This window comes from Epinephelus fuscoguttatus, linkage group LG6 (genome assembly GCF_011397635.1).
Source record: "Epinephelus fuscoguttatus linkage group LG6, E.fuscoguttatus.final_Chr_v1".
NCBI classification, from domain to species: Eukaryota; Metazoa; Chordata; class Actinopteri; order Perciformes; family Serranidae; genus Epinephelus; species Epinephelus fuscoguttatus.
In genome coordinates this window covers 10,791,552-10,815,527 of record NC_064757.1, presented here as the reverse complement: position 1 = coordinate 10,815,527, position 23,976 = coordinate 10,791,552, and the positions used below count along the sequence as shown (strand labels likewise).

Here is a 23,976-nt window from a genome sequence, read left to right as displayed (position 1 = left end):
AACTACTGTGCCTAAATATATAGCCTCACAGAGCTAGCGTAGCTGTAGTCTTGGCAGCCTGAATAAGCCTGTGCTGCAATGGTTACATATAATAGCACTCGTAAGCCTTGTTTCCACAGCAGTCCAGTGCAGTTCAGTTCGTTACACATTAGAACAGTTAGTTTTGCATTCCCATTGTCAAAAGTTGTGGATGGTACCCATAGAACCAATTCAGTCTGTCCCATTTTTTGGTTACCCCTCTGTTGAGGTACCTAGCAAACTGAACCAATACTTAAAGGTAGAGCTAGAAACACTGCGTTGATTGACCAAGACAGAACTATAAGTCTTGCTCAAGAAGGACTCAATGCACAAACCTGCCATTTTTAAATATTCCATCGTTTGCAACAGAAACTGAATCATTCCAGCCTGTTCTTTTTTGTTCTGAAAATATTGGCACACAATCCAGTTCCATGAGCAATCAATAAAATACAGGCATTTCTCTGCATCATTAAGCTATTTACGTGGCTGATACAGCTATTACCATCCAGTAACAACTCCACCTACATTTAACAGTAGGCTACTGTCTTCAGCAAACTACAGATCAAGGGTTTCGGTACATGTCAGTAAAGGTTACATACGGGTCCTAAGGGTACTATACCAGAATTGCTTGGTGGAAACGTAGCTTTACATCTGACTGTTTACCCCAATTGTTTTCTTTTTTTTAGACCAAGTGTAATGTTCCCTACTGGTTTGAGCATTTGAACTACACGTCTGACCACGACACAGTGCACATGTCAGACTCTACCTCGTCCTTGTGTCTCTACAGGATAGTTTTAGTCATGAAAGGAAGCAGACAGCTGTCACCCAGACGCTGAATAAAAGATTTTGCTCCAAGCAGAGAGCGAATAAAGGCGTCTTTTTTGGGTCACCATCCCCATGTCTCCAGAGTCCTTGCAGTAGCATGACGGCCTTGGTGCTAATTCTTAAGAAATGCCACATTTCACCATGTTTCAAAGGCCTCTAGCAGACCTTAAGGTGTGTCTTTATTCCTCATGATAGACCTATCAGTCTAGTAAGTGAGGATAATGAATTTTGTATGTCAAACTATGCATTAGGCTTTTGATGGGGATACACTCTGTGGGGCTAGACAGCAAGGAGACCTGTGCGGATTGTCTCCTGTTTGAAAATGAGATTCCAGTCTAAAGAGCCAGGTATGTGTGTTTTGATGTATATCATCTGAGGTTATCAATGTAGGCCACAGTGACATTTTAACCAAGTGTGTCTTTATTTACAAAGTGATGAAATGCTTTGCCACTTCCCCAGCCTGTTCCTGAAGGTAATGACAAAGCAGTCAAACAGAGCAATCACAGAGCAGTTGCAGACAGATTGACCTCACACAATATAAAATAGCAGTTAATTACAAAATGATGCAAGACAACGGTACATCTGTTTGGAGGAAATGTACAGAAATCTCAAAAAATCGAGGTAGAAAAAGCACACACTGCTCGACTGATGACATTTGACACAGGTTCATACAGGTCACCAAAGAGTTCATATGGGAGCGATGTCAGGAGGGAAGTGACTGCGTCCTGATTCCAAATTTCAATAGAAATAGCATTGACAACCAATGCAGCAAAAGAGTCTCAAGAACATGTGAATTCTTAAAGTGAAACTGCAGAGCTCAACCGGTTTGTTTAGCTGTATAACACCAGTTAGGTCAGCGGCCAACTGTGGTATGGAACCAATCCAGGCAAAATAATAAGAGTGAAAAATCTCCACAGTATCATGGTTTCTGAAACATACAGCACTGAGTTCATTCTGAATTCAAGTGTGCAGGTGAAACATGGAAACACTTCTGCCAAACTGTCATTCACCATTCAGTGTGTCTTATGATTCATGTATACAGTAGCATGTATGACAAGCATGTTTCATGCAGACAATAAACAAACTACTTTCAGTTTCTTTTTATAGCAACAAACACTGAGAATTCATGAATGAAAAATGATCCCTTCATGTTGCAGTTTAACACCATTTTCCACCCACCTTCATTCCTTTGGCATCACCACATTTTAAACATCTGTGAAACATTTAATGTGCTCCTGTTAAATTTAGTGAGAGGACCAAATTGAGAAGTATGACTGGAGAAAAAAAAAAAAAGATATAAATAATATCAAATCCTGGCACAAAGCACAATACACCTCAAAGTGTTCAATTGCTGTTTGAAATTAATCTGGGTTGTGCTCAAATGCATGTTTATATAAAGAAGTTCAGAAGATACTGTGCCACAAAACAAATGTTTTTCCTTATCAAACATCGATTTTGTTAATATACAGAAATCTGTCTGCTTTGTGTTCCCACAGAAAGCCCTAGGATGATTGACTGTGTTTACATGTCATTTCCTTTGTCACTACATTATCCTTCCATAAATCCGGAGCCAGGACAGAATTGTGGCATATGCACAAAAGCAGTGTCGACTTGAATAGCCCATCAAATATGCTCTATGATTTTCTTTCCCAAAATAGAATGACTGAGTCACACACACAATGAAGTGATCGTGCTGTCTCCCTGCCTTTGCAGAGGGGCCAGAGAGCCACCAACAGTGACTCCCATTCTGTCAGTCTTTGTCTTATCTACAGGCCTGCTGTGTACACGTGGCCCTTTAAGCACCAGGCGTACAAGCACAGGGCCGCCATTCCCCACTTTCTGAGAGTCAATAGGCTGTTGTAGTATCCTGTTTTAAACCTTGAGAGCCTCATGCACGCCCACAGCAGACAGTCGGCGGTTGATGTTGCGATAACGACAGCGAAGAAGGTCACGATAAGTGGAGCGCAGGTCTCTGTTGAAGAAGGCGTAGATGAAGGGGTTCATTAGGGAGTTGGCGTAGCCTAACCAGAGCAGCGTGCGCTCCAGCCAGATGGGCACACAGCTACACTCCACTCCACAGATAAAGGGCCTGGCAGTGGACAGGATGAAGAACGGCAGCCAGCACACAGCAAAGACCCCCACAATCACCCCAAGTGTCGTCGCTGCTTTCTGCTCCCGCTTGAAGATGGAGATGTTTCTGCGCTCACGGTTCAGCAGGCGAGACAAGGCCGCGCACTCCTCCGCCACACCGGGTGGCTTCAGGCCCTGCATTCGCAGTGCCTCATTAGTCACCGTTTCGAGACGCTCACGGCGCGAAAAGTCAGTGAAGCGGTGTTTGGCTCCACTCTTGCGGGCTGCCCTGAAGATCTTGTAGTACATGACCAGCATGACCAGCATAGGGATGTAGAAGGCTACAGCTGTGGAATAGATGGTGTAGCCAAAGTCTTGGCTAATGAGGCACACACCGGCTTTGTGGACGTTTTTGGCCCAGCCACAGAAAGGTGGCAGGGTGATGGATGCTGACACCAGCCACACTCCCAGGATCATCTTTGCCATCAGCTGACCGTTCTGCCGGGCTGGGTAGGTGAGGGGCCGTGTGATCCCCAGATATCTGTGAGGAAATGAGACAGCAGAAGTATCAGTACCAACCTCCAGGCAGATTTTCAACAAAGGACTAAAAGCAGTTGACGCTTCCTTGATGTTTTATCTAAAACCCTTTAATACCCTGTCCAGTGAAGTAGCTTTATCACAACAAAAACAAAGATGATTATTCACCTATCATATATGATGCACCCAGGTACTCTGCTGAAGCACAGAAACCTGCTGCCCATCTTCACTGGGACGAAACTGCAGTGTAGTATTATCAAATACATGTCCACTCATTTCAAAGACAGACATTTCAATGAGAGGTCATAAGCTCTGTCATTGCCTGGAGGGCCATTAGCTGCTTTTCTTTGGCTTTGTAGGAGCTTAGCAGGTAGAGAGGGAGCCATCAATCAAACAGGCAGCTCGGCAGTTTCAAATAGCAGCTGGAGGTGTCAGGAAAATAAAGATAAAGTGAGGTGTGAAAGGCTTGAATTTGTACAAAACAGGGAAAATAGCCACTATTCTGGCAAAATGATAAATCTGTGTGTACATGTCAATGTGTGTTGGCTGCATGCCCACAGCCTTCATCAGCATCAAATGCGTCATTGATGAAAGCTGTATACTTGACACTCCCGGCTGTTTTCCTAGTTTCCGTCTCCACTGTTAATCACAAGATAAAAAGCTTTAGAGATGCGATCAGCACTGTGGACATCAAATTCCGCTCAGTTAGCCTGGGTGGGATTCTTTACTTCTTCAAAGCTTTTAGATGTTGAGTTTATATGTGTTAGGTGTGATCTGAAGGTGTACACATTTCCCTTAATATTTATAAAGCACAGATTGTGATTGTGATTGTTACAAATGCCATTGGACAGTGCAAAATATGTACTTAATATTCTGTTAATTTCAGATTAAAGGACAGGCAGTTGTTTTGGTTTGAGTCACAGAGTGTTAGAAAAATCAACTATAGAGATGTCTGCCTTCTCTTAAATAAAATGGAATTAAGATGGCACTCAGCTTGTGGTGCCCAGAGCACCAAAAAATACATTTGAAAAACTCGACAGCAATTTCTCTTTCCAGAAATCATGACCGGGTTATTGAAGATAATCCACAGACCTTGTTGAGCAGTTTAATGTGGGAACTATTTTCATTTTACGGAACTACGCCTGTCAACCTGATCACCATGCAGAAGGAAGCATGCATCTACTGCTAGTTCACCTAGCACCACTGAGCTAGCTGTTGTTACAACTCAGCCAAGCAGGACACCATTCATGTTTACATATTGCACTGTAAGGAGCATGAGCCTCTCGTCCATGAGTAGATGCATTCGGTCTTCTGCAAGGTGATACATTTTGTGGGTGTAGCTCTGTAGATAGAAAATAGTTCCTATGTTGGACTGCTCACAACAAGGTCTGTGGATTATCTTGAGTAACTGGGTCATGATTTCTGGAAAGAGACATTGCTGTTGAGTTTTTCAAATGTATTTTTTTGTGCCATTTAGTTCCATTATATTGAAGAGAAGACAGACATCTCTATGGCTGATATCTCAAACATTCAGCAACTCACACCAAAACAATCTAGATTGATAAATGGCACTACAGGTAAAAGGGAAATATATGTATTTTAAATTTTTGGGTGAACTGTGTCTTTAATGCCAAAATGACTCTGAAATCCTCTCCAGTTCTTTTTAAAACTGTATGGGTACACAGTAGCTACAGCAACAAGAAGTTATTTGCAAATACAAAATAGTAGTAATCCAAATTTTTCGTTTGCCACAAGCTAGCTGGCCTCAGGAAATATGGCACTGTAGTCCAACATGTCTGCTGCACGCTGTAGCTTGTTAACAACTGACAACACAGTGCAAGTGGTATTGATCAAGATCAGAATCAGTTGGAAAGGACAATAAGGCTACAACTGCACTGCAGCTGAAAGCACTCGATCATATTCCCACCGTACCACCACACACACACACACACACACACACACACAGAGCAAGAGAGAGAGATCTGACACAGATCTGATGTTTTTTAATCAGCTTAAAAAAGCCACACAGAGTCACGATTTTTTTCTCTTTCAGTTCCTATCTGGACCACATGTATAATTCGATGGGCACTTGAGGCATGTGACCTACATGGCATTCATATCAGATTTTGTCAGTGTTACCATGACAACAAGTGAAATGTCAATCATTTATCTGAGACAGGTGTCATTATTTTGTCGCCCCTGGCAGCTGGAGTGGACGAGTGGTGGCACAGACGACCATGAGACACTAGAACGGGGGAAAAAGTCAAGTACACTTCCCTCATTTCAGCCAAAACTAAACTCACATTTTTTGTGTTGCGTTGCTGTAAGTTAAATTTGGCATGGGATATAAGTGACAGCGAAAATAGAATAAATACCATTCATGAGAAATCACATATCAGAAGCCTTGACAGTAACTTTGTGGTTCCCAGTTAAACTATTATTAACACTGTTACACAGTCATTCCTAAAGATCCCCTTGGCTCAGGGAGTGATGTCAAGTAGATGCAAAACAGATCCTGAGATGGGTACACTCAATGCTGTGGGAATTCTTTGGAATACATAATGAAAACTCAGTATTGCAGCACTGTCTGAATGCACTTTTCAATAATGAGGAAGGTGGTTGTGTTGCTTTTTTGAGGGTGATTTGTGTGTCTTGGGGGGGGGGCAGTTCTCCACAAACCTATGACTCATCTTCAGCCCTTTAGAAGGCAGAGCTGTTTTCAGACACACTCTCATTGGATACAAAATCCTTTCACCATCCTTTAGAGACAAACAAATGCCAGGTTGGATAAGACAGCACGCATTCTGACACTTCATTACACAGCTTCCTGCTTGTATTTTAGCAGAATGAGCTGATACAAACGTCTGTGGGACCTCTGGTTGGTTTTATCTTGTTGGTTTTGACATAAAGGGATTAAAGGGACAGTTCAATCCCAAATCAAAAAAGACACATTTTCCTTCTTACCTATAGTGCAACTGATCAAACAGGACTATTTTGGTGTGAGTTGCTAAGTATTAGAGATATCAGCAGTAGAGATGTCTGCCCTTGAATATAATGGACCTAGTTGACGCTAAGCTTGTGGTGCTCAGAAGGCCAAAAAAAATTGCTTCCATCTGCATGGCCATTCAGTTAGCAGGTGCAGTTTGATAATAGTTCCTACATGAAACTGCTCATAACAAAGTCTGTAGATTATCTTGAGTAACCGAGTTATGATTTCTGGAAAGAGACAATGATGTTTTTCAAATATATGTGAACCAATCTAGTTTCATTATATTTGAGAGAAGGCAGACATCTCAATGGCCGATATCCCTAACACTCAGCAATTACACCAAAACAATCTAGATTTAGTAATAGCACTACAGGTAGGAGGAAAAATATGTATGTTTAATTTGGGGGTGAACTGTGCCTTTAAACTTTTCAGACCTGTGTGAGCCAGTAACAGGATACAGCATTCATGAAAGGTATGTATGAGCATCACAAAACTATGTTATCATATACACAAACAATAATGACAGCACAACAATGTAACAATAAACATAAAAAGCATGTACAATATGTAAATATAACAAACTAATGTAAATGTAACATGCAACATTAAAACTGCAAACAGATTTTTTTGGCCACTTGGGGGCACCAGAAACAACCTATAAACACAAAACTGACATATTAACACCTTAAAGTTGACAGGAAAAAGTCCAACATTCACTCTGCTTTTAGCTCTGTTTTTCTCTCCACTAACTCCTAAGGGAAATACCTGACTTTTCAGCTGCTAAACGGCCCATTATGATCACCAGCTAGTTGCTAAAGTTGTCTGTCTGCTGCCTGGGGATGGGCAGGAAGTGTACAGTGGGTTTTTAGAGCTTTTTATCTGAAAACAGCAACCTGATGTGGCTCAAATGCTAATGAGAGCTGTGAGAGTGACTCTAAACAGTAAAGTTGTGGACCATAAAACTAAAACAATGAGTCCTAAGATAATAAAGGCTCAGTAGCGCTGAGAGAAATTGCAAAAAGCAATAACCTCCGTAGTTTCCAACCTACAAGCGAAAGCACTTACATTGCATGCAGTCGTTTGATCCATTGATAATGTCAAGATGAAATGAAAAATGCCTTTTAACCCTTAAAGGTCACATTCTCTGACATTTTGTGCACCTATTTAACATTATACGCCTAAGGAAAATTACAAAAAATCCATTTCTTCATATTCCTATATCAAAATCCAATAATGTTTTCTCTCTGTAAAACAAATACGACATAAGCTAGTAACAAGCAATTTTAGCCAATAAAATCACAACATCCACCCATCAATCACTTTGCAATGTTTAAATTTACAGAGTGAGTTAGCTGGCTAGCAACAACATAGTACGTCAGTGTGTCTTTGTTTCCCCAAAATACCGTGGTAATGGGTCTGCTGGTTAGATTTCATTTACTTGAGGAAAGTGGTAGCTGTGATGGCTCCATGTAACATATGAAGCCCCTCATGTAGAGCATACAGTGGGCTTCGTCACTTTCTATCTCCCTACGCATTTGGGAGAAATTTTCCTTGAGGCCTTTCTATCAGCAAGGGATCTCTTGGTTAAGGTTGGGAAAAAAGTTGTGGTTTGGGTTATAATGAACTGACCAATAGGGAGACATTTTTAGGTCATGTCTACTTCTCAACGATCATACCTTTGTTTTTATTTCCCAAACAATGTGGCTGAGGTCTAATTTGTTCATCCATTTAATGAAATGAATTAATTCATTCATCTTTCCCTCATCCTTTTCCTGATCTAATGCTGAAGGAGGTGTGTGTTGAGCCAGCAGTCCTCTGTAGCGCTGCATCACACTACACCCAGTCAAAAACAAAAGATATGATTTAAATCCCTCTTGTAACTGTACACTGATCAAATATTCCATTTCACTGGGACATACGTCACAGTACCTCTGTGTTGCTGCGACTTTAATAGAGAAATATTTATAGAAGCAGTTTTAAGGAACATTATTTTTCAGCATTGTATCTGCAATATATATAAAATGTAAAAATATACAAAATTGTAGCGTATTTTACAAACATATTGTAAACCAAATGGGAAACCTCACACCTCAGAGGAAGCACATAATAATCATGCAAAAAAACAGTGGCAAGGGATTATAAACACTTCTCTCACTCTAAACAGTAACAGTGACACACACGGGGAGTTTAGAGTGTGTTTTTTCATATCTCCGGAGGATTTGGGACATATCCGCAGCCACAGCAGCCCTCGGGGATTACCAAGCCACTGACAAACAGTGTGCCCGAGCTAATGGAGAATTCCATTACTTCCGCTAGGCTACCAGCTAGGGCAGAGTAAAGTGAAACGCTGTAAGCGGCCCCGGTGTGCAACAGTCGTCAGTCATCTCCAGGAGCACTTCTCAAACCTTTTATGTCTGAGAGGGGATACACAGTGAAATATTTACCAAGCTGCAGTTGGCTTGGGTGGAGGAGAAGTAAATTTAGAACAGGATCTCCTAAAACAGAAAGTAACAGGTCTGGGGGGAAGTCTGTAGAATTACATTTTTTTTCCCCACAGAAACTCTCCACTGGAGATTCCTCACTCATTCATCTCACTGAGGCATTTAGAATTCCTATGTCTTAAACTTGAGGGCAATCCATAATTAGCCTGTAAAATAGGGCAGTATTGCCCATTTTAGGGAGAGGATCTTTTTATTACAGTCTGTGTGAGTGAAGTGGGCACAGAAATGCAGACTTCACCAGGAATCAAAGCATTTTGGTTGAAGAACTGTCTCTTCAAGAACTGAGAGGTGCAGTTTGGCTGCTTTTCATCCAGCAGTCAGTGTGTATTCATTGCCTTCATGCTCGGTTTGTTTTACATAAAGTGAATGAGAGCGCTGAGAAACGGGGAAAATCTGAAAATACCCCAATCCATTGTTCACTCTCAGTATAAACTCTTGTTGCTGCAAAATATTTGAAATAAAATCTTGTTTTCTTATTGATCTGTTTTGGTGTACAGTGTTTTAATAATAGATTTTACCATCTGCATTAATTCTAAACCAGAAAGGTTTAGGTAAAAATATAAATGTGTTCTTCTGTGTTGAGTTTGCATGTTCTTCCCATGTGACATGGGTTTCTCTGGCTTCCTGCCACAGTCTAAAGACATGCAGGTTAGGTTAACTGGTGACTCTAAATTGCCCGTAGGTAGGAATGTGAGCATAAATGGACTAAAACATAAATGACAACTGAATTGAAACAGTGTTTATTTCAACAAAAGTATCATCACAGAGTATTTATTCTGAGCTACCCTAGATGGAAAAGTACTAAATTTGTCTAGTGAGAGTTCTGGGATTTCTCTGACATTAGACAACAAACCTCAGTCCTCAAAGAATGCTTCAGCTCTCCTATTCTATTTGAGGAACCTCCGTAAGACAGAAATTGAGCTGCTTCTCTCACAGAGCACACTGCACAACATGAGCTGAGCTGTAATTTCCTCCTCAACAAGGAAGCAACGCAGTAATCCCATCTGTTTCATACTTTGCACAGAATTCAGCCTTACTCTTTTTAGATCAAACAAACCTGTGCCTGTTTAGTTGAGGTCCTGTTTTGTTCTCTGACTTCTGCTCAGATTAAGGTTGAATGAGCGAGTAAAATAGCCACAGTAGTTGTTTTCTTGTTTTTTCTTTCTCATTTACACTCTTACATAAGCCAAACTGAGTCATCCCTGGACAGACGAACTTCTTCCCTCAGATACGTCTGTTAACTCCAGCCACAGGACTGCCAGCTTAGGTCAGACTGGTGTCAAATAGTCTGTGAACAAGTGCTGGCACTTACTTTAGCTGACATGTAAAAGAGGATGCTTAGAAATAGCCACCAGAGACAAAAGAAATGTTTATCAGAAGGTGTATATGTTAAATTTTTGTATACCTTGTGATGACTAAGGACCCAATCTATGCTTAATACATCTTTATGATAAAATATGAAGGATTGGAGGGATTGCATTACCCTAGTATCAGAGCAATAATGCTGTATGGGCTGTTGAAGACAAGGATAGATTTTCATTCATTCTGGTTTTGATAAAACAAACCACTGAACCTTAGTATTTCTAGCCAGGATAGCTGCATGGGATAGGGATAGCATTGTGAGTCGGTCAGTTGGTCCAACCCTTCGATCCAGACTGAAACGGCTATTAAATGTAATGCCATGAGATTTTACGGAGACATTCTGCTCAGGAAATAGAGGCTCTAATTTAGTTATCACTTAGCTCTTCCTCTGGCAACCCCTGCAAATCATATTTATATATATTCAAAGTTTTTGTTTGTACGTTTACCTATAGAAAGTAATGCACCACAATTTGTATATAACATACATAAAAATAAGCCAGTAATGTGTGGTTATCTCATGTAATCAGAAAGGCTGAGATTACGTGACCAATATGCTGATGGGAAAAAAAACGTAAGTAGTATGACGAGTAAAAGTCTGCGTAAGGTGGCAGGTTGGCTTGGTGAATGGTTCAAACAAGAATTTGAGTTATTTTAATGTACGTCATCACCATATCTCTTTTCCTAAACCTACCAATACTTTACTTGTCTAAACCTAACCTACGTAACTTAATGTTCATATTGTTATTCATGGGGCACTAATTCTTTAGATATCATACAAACCATAGTATGAGAATATATTGTTTTATTTTGAGTGCTAATATCTGAATTTTAGCATGCCAATATGCTAAAATATGATGGCAAACACTGTGAACTTTATACCTGCTTAACAACAATTAAAATATGAGTAAATGATGACTTCTATAATTTAGTTAGAGCCAACTTTCCCTTTAATTTTCATCAAATATGATACTGTTAACTTTGAATTTTTATATGGTCATAGGGTCATTCTGAACAAGGTAACACTGAAATTTTCAGCAAACCTCTTAAGGAAAACATTTATTTATTCAATTTATGACAGTTTTAAAAACATCTTTAATGTGTTACAGTAACATTTGAGCTCACTTTCCATGTACAGTACACTACTTGAAATTTTATGGCTAATTTGGTCAGGGACATTTATGGTAGAAATCCATTGTGCTTCTCAGCAAACCTATTATACCTTTTAAATCTAACCAGTTTTATCAAATTAGGACTTCTTTCCTGTCGTTGTAACTTGTTATTTATATAATGTGTCTTTCTTCGTCCTTTTGGCCAGACAAGAACTGGTGCCATAAAAGCACAAATAGATGCACTTCTAAATCCAAGCGGAGGCTAACCTGACTAGGTTTTACACAACGCTGTTGCACTGTGCTGCTCTGACTGTCTTTCCTTGTGTTGTCAGTGTGTTCTTTTTGTTCTGTGATGTTACCAGTTATACATTTGTTTTTCATTGTGTGACAAAAGTCACACAGTCAATGCCTAAGAGTTTGCAGTCTTGGTTTTTAATCACCAATTAGTGTAAGAATTCCAGGGGGGGACAAGGAAAAAAAGTTGTAGCCTGTCTTTTATACAACATCTTTTACCACAATTTGACGCTTTAATCTTTTCTCTATCTCTCCAACAGGCAGGCATAGGACTTTTCTTAGCACTGGCTGAGTCCACCTGCACATGTCCAGATTTAAAACAAAATGACTGAAATCAAATTAACATGTACACAACGACAACAGTCAGGTGCGCCGTGCTGTCCAAGGTGCTGAGTGTGTCTGGAGCAGAACAGTCTCTGTCTCCCCGTGCGCAGTAGTGTGAATATTTATGCTATTAAGTAAACAGAGAAAAATCTCTCATTGTTTAATAGCAGCAAAACAATAAGGCTTCATTCATCAAAGACCGAAACTCGATCTCTCTCCTTCTCTCCCTCTTTTTCATCTGGCTCAGGTGTGTGGAATGGATCCTTCATCTCTGCCTGGCTGCAGCAGCAAACCGTTTTGTTTGTTTTTTTTGTTTTTTTACCAGCAGTGAGATAAACATTTCCTGCAATTAAACTGGTGAACTGGTTTATAAACAGTGTGCTGTGAGATCTGTCGCTGCGCACCTCAAAACCGTGCGTAATAATTGCACATAATGGCCGCTCCTCATCAGTTAAACTGCACGTATGTCATGTTTGTCTCACTGACAGGTGGAGAGCCTACACATATTAACTATGAGCCGCTCCGTCACTCACTGCTCTTGTCCTGTCCTCTCCCTCTTCTTTCTCTCCTGTCCTCTCTGACTATCACTAAACTCTGGCTTTTGAACAATGCAGGAGAAATGTTGCAGACAGTTTATATTATCAGCCTGGGCCTGGGGCTTGTTGTAACAGTAAATGGGATGTGTTGTAACTTGTGTAAGTTAAACTGTATCTGCGAGAGTACATCTTACCCCGCACAATGTGTCCAGCCACACGCTGCAACTGCTGCCAAGTACTAACGGCTGCTAGCCCCGCCCGTTGGAAAGAGTGTGGGATATACCACTACTAGAAATGGGAGGGGGGGGACTAAATCTTTTAAGATTTAAATAGCACATTATTGTGCGATTATAATGAGCACCGCTTACATTGTGCTTTTAATAAATACTACCGCATTGTTCAAAAATTATTAATTGTGTCTCAAATTATTCTAGGGGGTACAGCTTTATTGAAGGGGGAGTCATGTCCCCCCTGCCCCCCCCCCACCCCCCCACCCCCACCCCCACCCCCACCCCCGGATTTCCCTGGATGAACAAGAAATGTAAGCGAAAGGTCATTCTACTTCTCTTTCTCATCTTACTATAAAAGAAAGTGTTGCTAAAAGAGTTTTTATGGCTTGTCAGTTTCTACTTGACTTGTCAACACACACCTTGAAATGATTATATTAAATATATTTATTCTTCTACAGCACTGAATTGCAAGATACTGGTTTGATATCATCCATGGTGAATTTGAAGATTATATTTTCCTATAAGCACCTCTAACAGTGACCACACAAAATAAACTACCATCCTGAGCATCATTCAGGATCTCAGGCCACTTGTGGCTCCTTAAATAATTCTGTTTTTCAGCCCCCCACATATGTTGCTCCTGCCTACCCTTTAAAAACGAAGCTTTTCTAAACAGTCAGCTACTTAAATTTGAATCATTGCATGCACTTGAAAGGCACTCATAGTAACAACGTTTCCACTCCTCTGACTTTCAGTCCTGACACCTTTATGATGTCTACTTTACTTCCTCCTAATTGCTTTAAAGCAGCACTGGGGATATTTTATGGCCTCGGCCGCACAGCACACCACCTGTCCCTATAGGCTGTTTACTGGCTCTCACAGCAGTAGAGATGATGGGCAGCTATTAGTGCCACAGTGATAAATTGATTCCCCTTCCAACAGTCAGCATGTCCATCCCTGTCAGAGCTGGGTGTGCTTGGATAACAAAGCAAATACTTTAAGGGCTCTGCAGAATAGAGTCGGGTGGAGAATAGGGTCATAGAATAAAAGAGATATGGCACTAAAAAGCTAAACATAAACTCAGCAACACAATATACACTGTAAGGTAGTTTACTTAAGCCACAGATGAGTAGAGTACATCTCAATTACAGACAACAGATGAAGGTGATTCTTTCAGCTTTGTTGAGCAGAACAAACAATCCACTGAAAAAAAACACAGCAAGGTGACTTAACAGTGGGGTATACAAAAAGTTAACTAGTTCATTTACTATGTCGTCCAACCACAACAGAACACATCAGAGTTTATAGCTGTGCCAACTGGCCACACGCCAGAATACATTGTCACTCCAAACTTGTCAAATTCTGATGCTTGTTCAGTGGCCCAACACATCAAACTATGGTGCTCTAGGTACCCCTCCAGCGTCAGTTCTGGACATTCAGGGACAGAGTCATAATTTACTCTTATTACACGCACTGAGTCTTTTTAAAATAAACTTCTGTTTTCACAGGAAATGCACACTTTCCCCTGGTTGCGACCCATACAGCCATAAAGCCACACATGGGCTGGCACCCCAGTACATTGCTAAACTACTTTGCCCCTACTCCAAGTCCTGACCTCTTAGATCTTCAGAACAATGTCTTTTAACTGTCCCATATTTAGGTCTAGAGAGTAAGGGAGATCATGCCTTTGTGGTAGCTGCTCCAAAGCTTTGGAATAGCCATCCACTCTCAATCAAATGCGTCACCTCCACTGACAGTTCTAAGACAAATCTTAAGACGTACATGTTTTCAATGGCCTTTGATCGCTCTTGGTGGTTTTGATATTTTAGTATTTTATAATCTTTTTACATATGTAATTATTCTTACCGGTGTTATTCTGCTTCATATTTGTGTAAATTTTATATTGCTTTATATTTGTGTCATTCTTTTAGTTTGTACAGCACTTTCGTCAACTGCAGTTGTTTTTGAATGTTCTATATAATTAAAGTTGATTTGATTTGATTTTTCTCTCTTTTCAAAATAAACTCAGAACTCAGGTAAAACACTGTTTTTTGGTTTAATTCCTTGGGTTTAAGCAACAAAAGTATGTCATTAGGTAAAGAGAAAAACATAGTTTGCCTTTAAAAAGGTAATATGTATAACGCCATGTGACATGCGTGACATGTCAGACGACATACCTCACTAGCTTGGCATGCTATACATACAAGCACACAACATCATCATTAAAATTACTCGACTGACTTTTGGTTTCACATGGAAAACAAATAGTCTTCTCCTGGATGAAAGTCCAAAGTTTGTTTAACCCATCCACTTCTCCTCCCACCTGCCCTGTGTGGACTTTCTCACTCTTTGCACAATGGCAGTTGCTTGGAGCATCATAAATGAAGCTGCGTCGCATACCGCTGCTAAATGGCACCTCTGTGCATTGTTGTCTGACACTGAGGGCCACTGACCAAGTGCTGGTATTTGACGAGTTGGCAGTGAGACCTGGATTACAATTGGAGGTTTGAAAAGCCTGCCAGATGGGTAAGACACAAAATAAATTCAAACAGAAATTAAGGAATCTTTTGGGGCGGCAGCACTCATTTATACATAAGAAAATTGATTATTGATTCACTTCCACACACCGTGGCCATGATTGTCTGTTTTAGAAACTTACACAACTCTCAGGTGCAGCTCCCCCAATTCCAACATTGGGAAGGAGTGTGGGAAGGTGCATGTGTTTCAGACACTGTTAGACCATCCGACAATATTGACCCCCGAGGTGGCATATTGAAATGTTGACAGAGAACTAGCAGTTCATTCCCAACTGAGCAGAGAACAAATTCAGCAACATCTCATGAAGGCTCGTGAAAGAGGCACACACTCAATTGCAAATTGCTCATTGTTGACAGGATTTGTGCACAAACATGATCCTTCAATAAAAATGCAGCCAAACTCCACTTAAGGCAAAATGGTGCATCATGCAAAAAAACACTTCATGTCAAACAATAAAAGGATGGAAATTTCAAGTGGTACTTCAGTTGCTTCCTTACGGCGGCAGATTGGAAACCCGATGTTTTCGGCATCAAATAATCATCTCTGCAAGCCTTCACTGGTGAATCTGCTCCTCCACCACCACAAAGTACACTACACAAAACCATTGATTAGGCTGTGTGCATTTGATAGTACAATTTCTTGAAAATGTAGGCAAAATGTTATAAAAGGGATATCTCAACATTTTTTGTGCCTTCAAGAGTTCGTGTCGATATGCTACATTCCGTCTACCAGCACCAAACCCAAGTGTAAGAGCAGCATATTGTGGTTTCACAGGGGTTAAATGTAAGACTAGTTCTTGGCACAGAGACTTACTGCAACCACACAATGTGTTGTTTTTACGCTGGGTCACTGGCCAGTAGCTGTCATTCTCTATGAGGTGAAAATGCACTGCCATCCGTACAGAATATGTACAGTATACATATATAAAACACAATTCCCATCACACACATTATTTATTGTTGTTCTCTTTTTGGCTCACTCTTCAGACTCCCTGTCCCACTGGGCTTTGACAACATCATCTGGCCCTGATCTTTTACGGGTGTTAAAACCTTTTCATTCTGATCATGGCAGCCTCTTCCAGTCCTCAAGATACACTGAAAGAACTCACACATGTGTCTTAATCTGTGATCTGTCGCTTGAACAAACTGGGTCAGAGTCATCTGACCATATTTCCTTATTTCCTATGGTACACAGCACTTCAAGATGAGAATGTTTCCGACCAAGAATGAGGGTTATGCTGTAAAGTGTTAGACACTGTTAGACAACTATAGGCCAAGGCATTGGTTTCATTGTGGTTAAAGAATATAAAAGGCTAAATACCTCTTTTTTCCTAGAGTCTTGTGTTTCACCTCTATACACACATGTATGCCAATCATTTTATCTTTGTGTCTGTATAAAGATTATTTTTTATGGCTTTTGCCTTTATAAGACAGGGCAGTATTGAGGGTGAGGAAGGGGAGGGGATGACATGCAGCAAGGGGCCACGGGCTGGAATTGAACACATCGTCTGTAGTTTTTACCTATTATATGGTAAAAATGGTTGAATATGGAGGATGTGGTTTTTAACTGTCAGCACCTTACAGGAGGAGCACTCCTCATTTTGCTTTTGTTTTTTATTAATACAATGACAATGAAAGGTATTCTGATTCTGATTGTGATTCTGAAGGGCACAACATACAGGCAAGACTCCATTCAGAAAATACAAGTAAATGTTGTGACGAGAAGACTGTGTTCTCAGTTCATACTGAAAAACATTTAGAAAACACATCACATGCTCCACCGCCCACAAGAGCACAGACACAAGGTATGACTAAAAGTTTATGGTGACTGATAAGCTTCCCAACAGTGCTGGTCAAAAAATAACACATCTTTGTTGTTCATGCATATGTAAATTTTTGTGTTAACCTCATTATTTTGCTTACATAATAGTTATTTATAGGTGGGACCATGAAAATTAAGGTTGTGACCAATTTGCTTCTGCAGCAGAATATTAACTACAAGAAAGAGTAAGACATGAGAGGGAAGAAATCATAGTCTTGGTTTAGAGGAATTCCGCTGTGACTTGAAACAAGAGACAGAACATGTTAATTTGGTGCTTAAACCTAACAACATAACAGGACTCAGGATGGGAAGTCCTGCACTCTGAATGCCTGGGATGGTGCATAAATGGTAGTGCTTTTTTCACTAACATGTAACCACAACCTAAGTGGAAGAACAATTTCATAACATATAAACAATATTTTTTGGAGAGAGGGAAGTCCAGAGAGAGAAAAAATACTTAGGACTATAGGACTAAAGGATAAAACGTCCATTATTGTTGCAGCCATGGTGACCACATTTGTAAAGAAGCTACAAAGCTTCTGTAGTCCTTTCTTTCTACCACGAAAATTACATTTGTACATGTACATGCATGCCAGTGCTGCAGAATGAATTTTAATGTGTGTGTAACATGGCATGCGAAGTGCTATTACTGCCCACCAAAATTTAAATTTACCGTGGTCAGCATGCCTCTAACAGGCACAAATCTGCAAACTCATTTAGTGAGATCCCAAAACGCTCACTCAAATATTAATGTGTGCTAACTCTCTCTTCACTATTATACAATGAGTCAAGTCTGTTAGTGGAAGGTGAATAAGTATGTGCCAGCAAGTCCATCGTCCTCTCTTTTTCCAGTCATGATGATGTGAGAGAGCGAGTGTGAAGAGCCCCTCCATCTTTGTCACCTTCCCTTTGGTTCTGTCACCGAGTGCACTCGCTCTCTTAAAGGACACCTCGAAAATTAAATAAGCTTAGAGGAAGTCTCAGATGTGGGGGAGGAATCTAATTCTCCACTTCCTCCCATTTTACTTCTGACCTTTCAGAAAAAAATGTTGAACAATTTTAGTTACCAAGGATACCACAGACAGCTCCTTTTTGAGCCGACTCACTTTCTTCCAATTTGGCATGTAGCCAGCAGTTAGTGTAGCTGAAGTAGCTGTGTGGCCCATTATATGTCATCATTTTGTGGCTCTGCAAATGGAGAAGGACAGTGAGGAGGAGTTGTATCCAACTTGTTCCTGATTCACTAGACAATACCATGTAACACAAAGGCAAACATTGAGGGCTGTGCTTTTTCTCCACCTCGTATTCTCTCACTGACCTTTTATTTTTGGGACATGGAAATATCACAGATATTTAAAAACACAGCTAAGAGCAAGAAAATGCACCTGATACCTGTATTCTGGCTGAACTCTATTTTTCTGAATGCTTTATCTGAAGAATTTATCTTGTGCAGGCACAGAGAAAATATGAGTCTCCATCATATAGGTCAGCTACGTTACAATTCAAGGTCCACACATGTTGTTTATCGCTTAGGATTTTTTATAGAGGATGAATCATATTTTCAATTTCATATCTTTCATATACCTTTTTTATGAAGAGGCAAAAAACAACACCAACAGACCAAAATCCTTAAATTAGACATGTAGCCTACAATGTATCACTGCAAAGCATGGTGTGTGTGGAGCCACACATATCTTTCTTAATGCCTTTTATGTCTTAGATGAAGGACTTTGAAATGCTTTATTGTTGAAGTGCTATACAAATAAACCTGCCTTACCTTCACTAAAACTTCTCCCCATAGATTTACCGACAACAACAGTTGCCTCATGACTGTGTGTTTAAATATTAGCTAATATTCAACATAATTTACAAAGACATCTAACATTATCAACAAACAAAAGCTAATACGTACAAGTGTTTTCTTGTGTAAATAACTTAATCGGGCAATTCACCCCTAATTTAAAGCAAAAATTTATCAGTCTAGATTGTTTTGGTGGGAGTTGTGAGGGTTGGAGATATCAGCCGTAAAGATGTCTGCCTTTCCACCAGTATAATGTTGTGTTCACACCAAACACATGTGTTTGAAGGCTACAAATTTTGTGTTGAATCGCTTCATACATGCGTGAAATCATTGAATCAATGAATTCTTCCACCAGTTCAGATGTTTTAATTCTGGCGAATAAGCTTATGATGCAAAATTGCGCTACTTGCTTCATTCGTGATGCTTCATTTCCATATGATGCAAACCTAATGGAACTACATGGCATTTGGCACTCAAAGCACAAAAAGAATACATTTGAAAAACTCAACAACAATGTCTCTTTCCAAAAATCATGACTTGTTTACTCAAGGTAATCCACAGACCTTGTGAGGAGTTTCATGTAGGAACTATTTTCTTTCTACCGAAATACACCCCGCCAACTGTATCTCTGCACAGAGTGAAGTGGCATCTACTCATGGATGAGAGGCTCATGTTCATGACAGCACAAGATATAAACATTAATGACATCCTTTTTGGCTGAGCTGTAACATTTCCTAGCTCAGTGGTGCTCGTTGAGCTAGCAGTACACGCACGCTTCCTTCTGTCGGTGGGTGTAATTCGGTAGAAAAAAAAATTCTCACAACAAGGTCTGTGGATTTCTTGAATATTTGGGTCATGATTTTGAAAAGAGACATTGCTACTGAGTTTTTATGTTGTTTTTTCATTTATTTATTTAAAAAAAAATTATTTGTGCTTTGAGCACATGAGTGTCATCTAGTTCCATTACATCTCAACAGCCGATATCTCCAGCACTCAGCAACTCACAACAAAACAATCTTGACTAATAAATAGCACTAAAGTAAGAGAAAAAAAGGTATTTTTGATTTTGGGGCCAACTGTCCCTTTAAGCAAAAGCAAACAGCTCATTGGATCTTGACATAATGTAGACTTCTGCATTTTGTGTGTTCTCCAGTATTCTCAACCTGAACAGTACAACACAGGAGATTTGAGGCCTTTGGCGGTCTTCTAAATGATTAATTGGATCTAAATTATGCCTTCAGCCTTCAGTCAGATGTTAGGTGTGTCATTTTAATGGAAGATATAAATCAAACAATTAAATAGTATTCTTTAAGAAACATTTAGATAAAACAAATGAGAAAAGTGCACAAAGGGAATACTTTATGCTAGATATGCCAGAAGCAATGATTCAAGCAAAAAGGGATGATAGCAGCTTTGTGCTTTCATCAGCAACACTTTCCCAGAGAATAAAGTAGATTGAATATAATTTGATTTTGCACCAGATGACATATATCAGAACATAAGATATGGAGGTGGAATATATGTTCCTGCCTGAGCACTACCCAGACAAAACTCTGAGTGATGACAGGAATATTCATCACAGAAGTTATTAAGCCCTTTCTACTGGCAAAGCACATTTATGTACAGTAACACATTTGTACATTTCCAGGATTCATCTTCACGCAGGCTAATTTGAAAGCTAGACAAACAAAATACCATCATGGGTGAGCAAGCACAGCTGTGACAACAAGTTAATAATACTGATAACACTGATTCGGTCAACTAAAGGTTATTGTTGTGTTGCCAAAGCAGTTCACATAATAATGGGTTAGAAACAGTCAATCTAGTCATAGTGCTGAACCGCACAATGAACTAAAAATGAACAAAAGAAATGAAGCTGTATAATTCTTGACAGCAAAAGCATTTTTAGTCTGCTTTGGACTAAATATCATATTGTTGTACAATCATAAAATCATTCATCTGAGAGTCTATACACCAGATTTTAAGGAGATTAAATGACACTGAATTCCATCTGTGCTGGTCAGATCATTTGCTCCTGATTCACGTGCATTGCAGTATGTTGACCACTAAGCCTTATCGGTTGAGCAGAAGAAAAGAAGTCCTTCTTGTGATTCTTTTTGAGAGATTTCTTATATTTACAAGTTTTTATGCCTCTGCGCTGGTGATAGCTGTGACCAGAGGCATTCTGTTTTCAGGTTGTCCACCCATACATACATACGTCCGATTCTCATGAACATGATATCTCAAGAACACCTTAAGGGAATCTCTTCAAATTTGGCACAAATGTCCACTTGGACTCAGTGATGAACTGATTAGAACTGATTATTTCAGTCCAGACTAAAATATCTCCACACCAGTTGAATACATTGTCATGAAATTTTGTACAGACATTCATGTTCCCCAGATGATAAAGTCTACAGGCGGTGGTGATCTCCATATTTCTCCTCTAGTGCCACCAGCAGGTCAAAGTTCTCACTTATGTAATAATATATCTCCACATCTACTTGATGGATAGGTGCAAACATTTTTACAGACATTCATGATCCCCAGATCAGACAAAGTGCTGTAAATGTGCTAGTGCCCAATTGGAAAAAAAAAATAGTGGCACCAACAATTAGAAAAATGCTTTCTTTACTTCTCCAAAGAGCAAAGCCAGGATAAGAACACATCTGTGCCTTCAGGTCATCCACAGGGAGGGTGAAAATGGTAAACTGTGAGATCCCTGTGTTAAAGACTTCGTCACAGGTTAGTTAATGATGTAAAAGTCAACAGTTATAATGTTAAAAGTCAAAGTAGTGAATGTCGATGTTGCACTGAAACAGCAGCACACAGAACTGTCTACTGTCTACATTATGGGAGACTGTAGAGCGGTCATCCACTAATCAGAAGACTGAGTGTTCAATCCCTGATCTCAGTTTACAAGTCAAATTGTCCTTGGGCAAGACACTGAACCCCATATTGCTCCTTTTGACTGTTATCACTTCTAATGATGTTAGCATTTCATGCAAAGCACCACTGGGTCTGAGTACAGCCTCACAGGGACACTAGTGTGGCTATAGACTCTTAAGCTATGTTCACATTACAATCAAATTTCATTTTTTTTTTACATGTGGTCCTAAATCAGATACATAGCTCATCACTGGCGATGAGACCACTGTGAGAATGGTCATATTGGTAAACATGTGCGTTTTTCACATACACCCATGGTATTTCCATATCGTTCTTTACTGCACATGCACAGATCACCCACCATAAGGTGTCAGAATAGCCCGTTGAAACTACAGAAGGCTGCACACCCTAAAATTTTAGAGGAACTGTTCCTCCTTGAAGCCCTTCACATTGTGGCCCCACCACTCCTGACTTCTCCCGGACACACACCTCTCTCCCCACGGAACTACCAGCAATAGCTGCTAATAGAGCAATGGCTATGGCTTTTGCCCTACTTTGTCATGCCATTGTTTTGACAACTCATAATACCGTAGCCTCAACAGTCCAAAAAATGTCCCAATGGAACGAAAACCCATTTTACAGCAGCCTGTTATCCCGAAAACAAACGCAAATTGCTCCAAAAATAGCCAATGGTCCAATGATGTCCTTCTGCAACATCATTTTCCATGTGATTCTGTTTGGAAGAGTGCCATCAGATATGGCCCTTCAGAACAGTAGGTAGCCCTCTCCTCAACATATGATAAATTGTCATGCAACCTCCGCAGCAAATCATTCCCCAAACGTCTGTCTCACAAATGTGGCGTATTTTTTTGTTGATGTTCCAACAGACATGTGCGTGACATTATTGGTTGTATGTAAGGCATTTCAGGACAAAGATACATTCACACTGATGTCAGATATGGGTCACTCCAAACATGAATGTAAACAGTTTAGGCAGAAAGATCAGATCTGGGGAAAAAATCAGAATGGAGCATTAAACCCCATAATATGACTGTAGCCTTAGTCTTGTTGAGAGACACCAAAATCAACTTTGTGCCACTAAATCACAAGCTCCATTTTCACACTGATTGATGGTGAGCCGCAACATAAGCATTTAACTCAGTGGTAAGACAATGGAAAGAGTAGTGCTTGTAGTTTAGCACAATGGCTCTTTGTGAGAGGTTACTGGAATTTACACAGAATCACACAGTAACAAAAACAGAAAATATGACATAGGCCAACTCACTCCTGTCTCCCTGGGGCTGATCAGATATGTAGGCCTACATCCTCACAGACACAGACACACCCACACAATTCACCAACACTGGTACACTGCTCTGAGCACCAAGCTAATAATATTTTTTATTCAAAGTCTACCTCTACTTTGAATAAACTGAGTTTCCTATTCAACATGCTACTGTATGCCAATGTGTTGTCATGGAGATTTTAAGACTAAAATCTGTTCACAAAGACAGTCAGATCATGTGGGTGTGTGTGCTTTTCACAACTTTTCCTTAAAACTTGATATGTTATCCTTATGGTCAGCATATGTTCAAATGGTACAAAGATGTTGCTACAATTGGTATAAAATAAATAAATAAAAAAAAAAACATTAGTAGCTGTGGTGAAGCTCCTAATCAACTGGAATTTGCCCAGTTGAATTGTAAATGTTCTAGTTTCCAATTTTTATGAGTACTTCAAGTGTGGTGTGATATAATTGAAAGCTCAAAAACAGCCACTAATAGACCTTGTGGTGAGATTGTTTTGGTCAGCTGCTGTTGAAAATGAACTTTCAATATCAGCTACTAATGCACTGGGTTATATTTGATGCTGCTTGTAACTGGAATTTTTCTATTCCCAGTATGTCCCATACACACTCCCGGGCATTTCAAAGAGCGCAGGGCTGCCTTCAGTGCGATGACCCAGTTAGTGGTCAGCTCTGGGATTCAGTGTCTTGCTCAAGGGCAGTTTGGCAGTGATGGGTTGCCATAACTCAATTTTCTATTTCACAGCTGGAATACAAACTCTGTGCAGTGCTGGGGGTGAGATCACTAACTTCTCAGCTTCCACCTGACCTGAATATGAGGAAGGAT

The 23,976-nt window shown here is 40.0% G+C and overlaps 1 protein-coding gene across 1 annotated transcript in view; it reads right to left on the bottom strand.

The window, feature by feature from the left end:
• Window positions 1–1,265: 1,265 nt before the first annotated feature.
• Window positions 1,266–23,976, bottom strand: part of htr7c (5-hydroxytryptamine (serotonin) receptor 7c) — a 36,402-nt gene continuing 13,691 nt past the window's right edge. Inside the window, exon 2 of the mRNA XM_049579970.1 lies at window positions 1,266–3,454. Coding sequence (XP_049435927.1) covers window positions 2,716–3,454 — 739 coding nt within the window. The 3' untranslated portion in view covers window positions 1,266–2,715. The remainder of the gene's footprint in view (window positions 3,455–23,976) is intronic.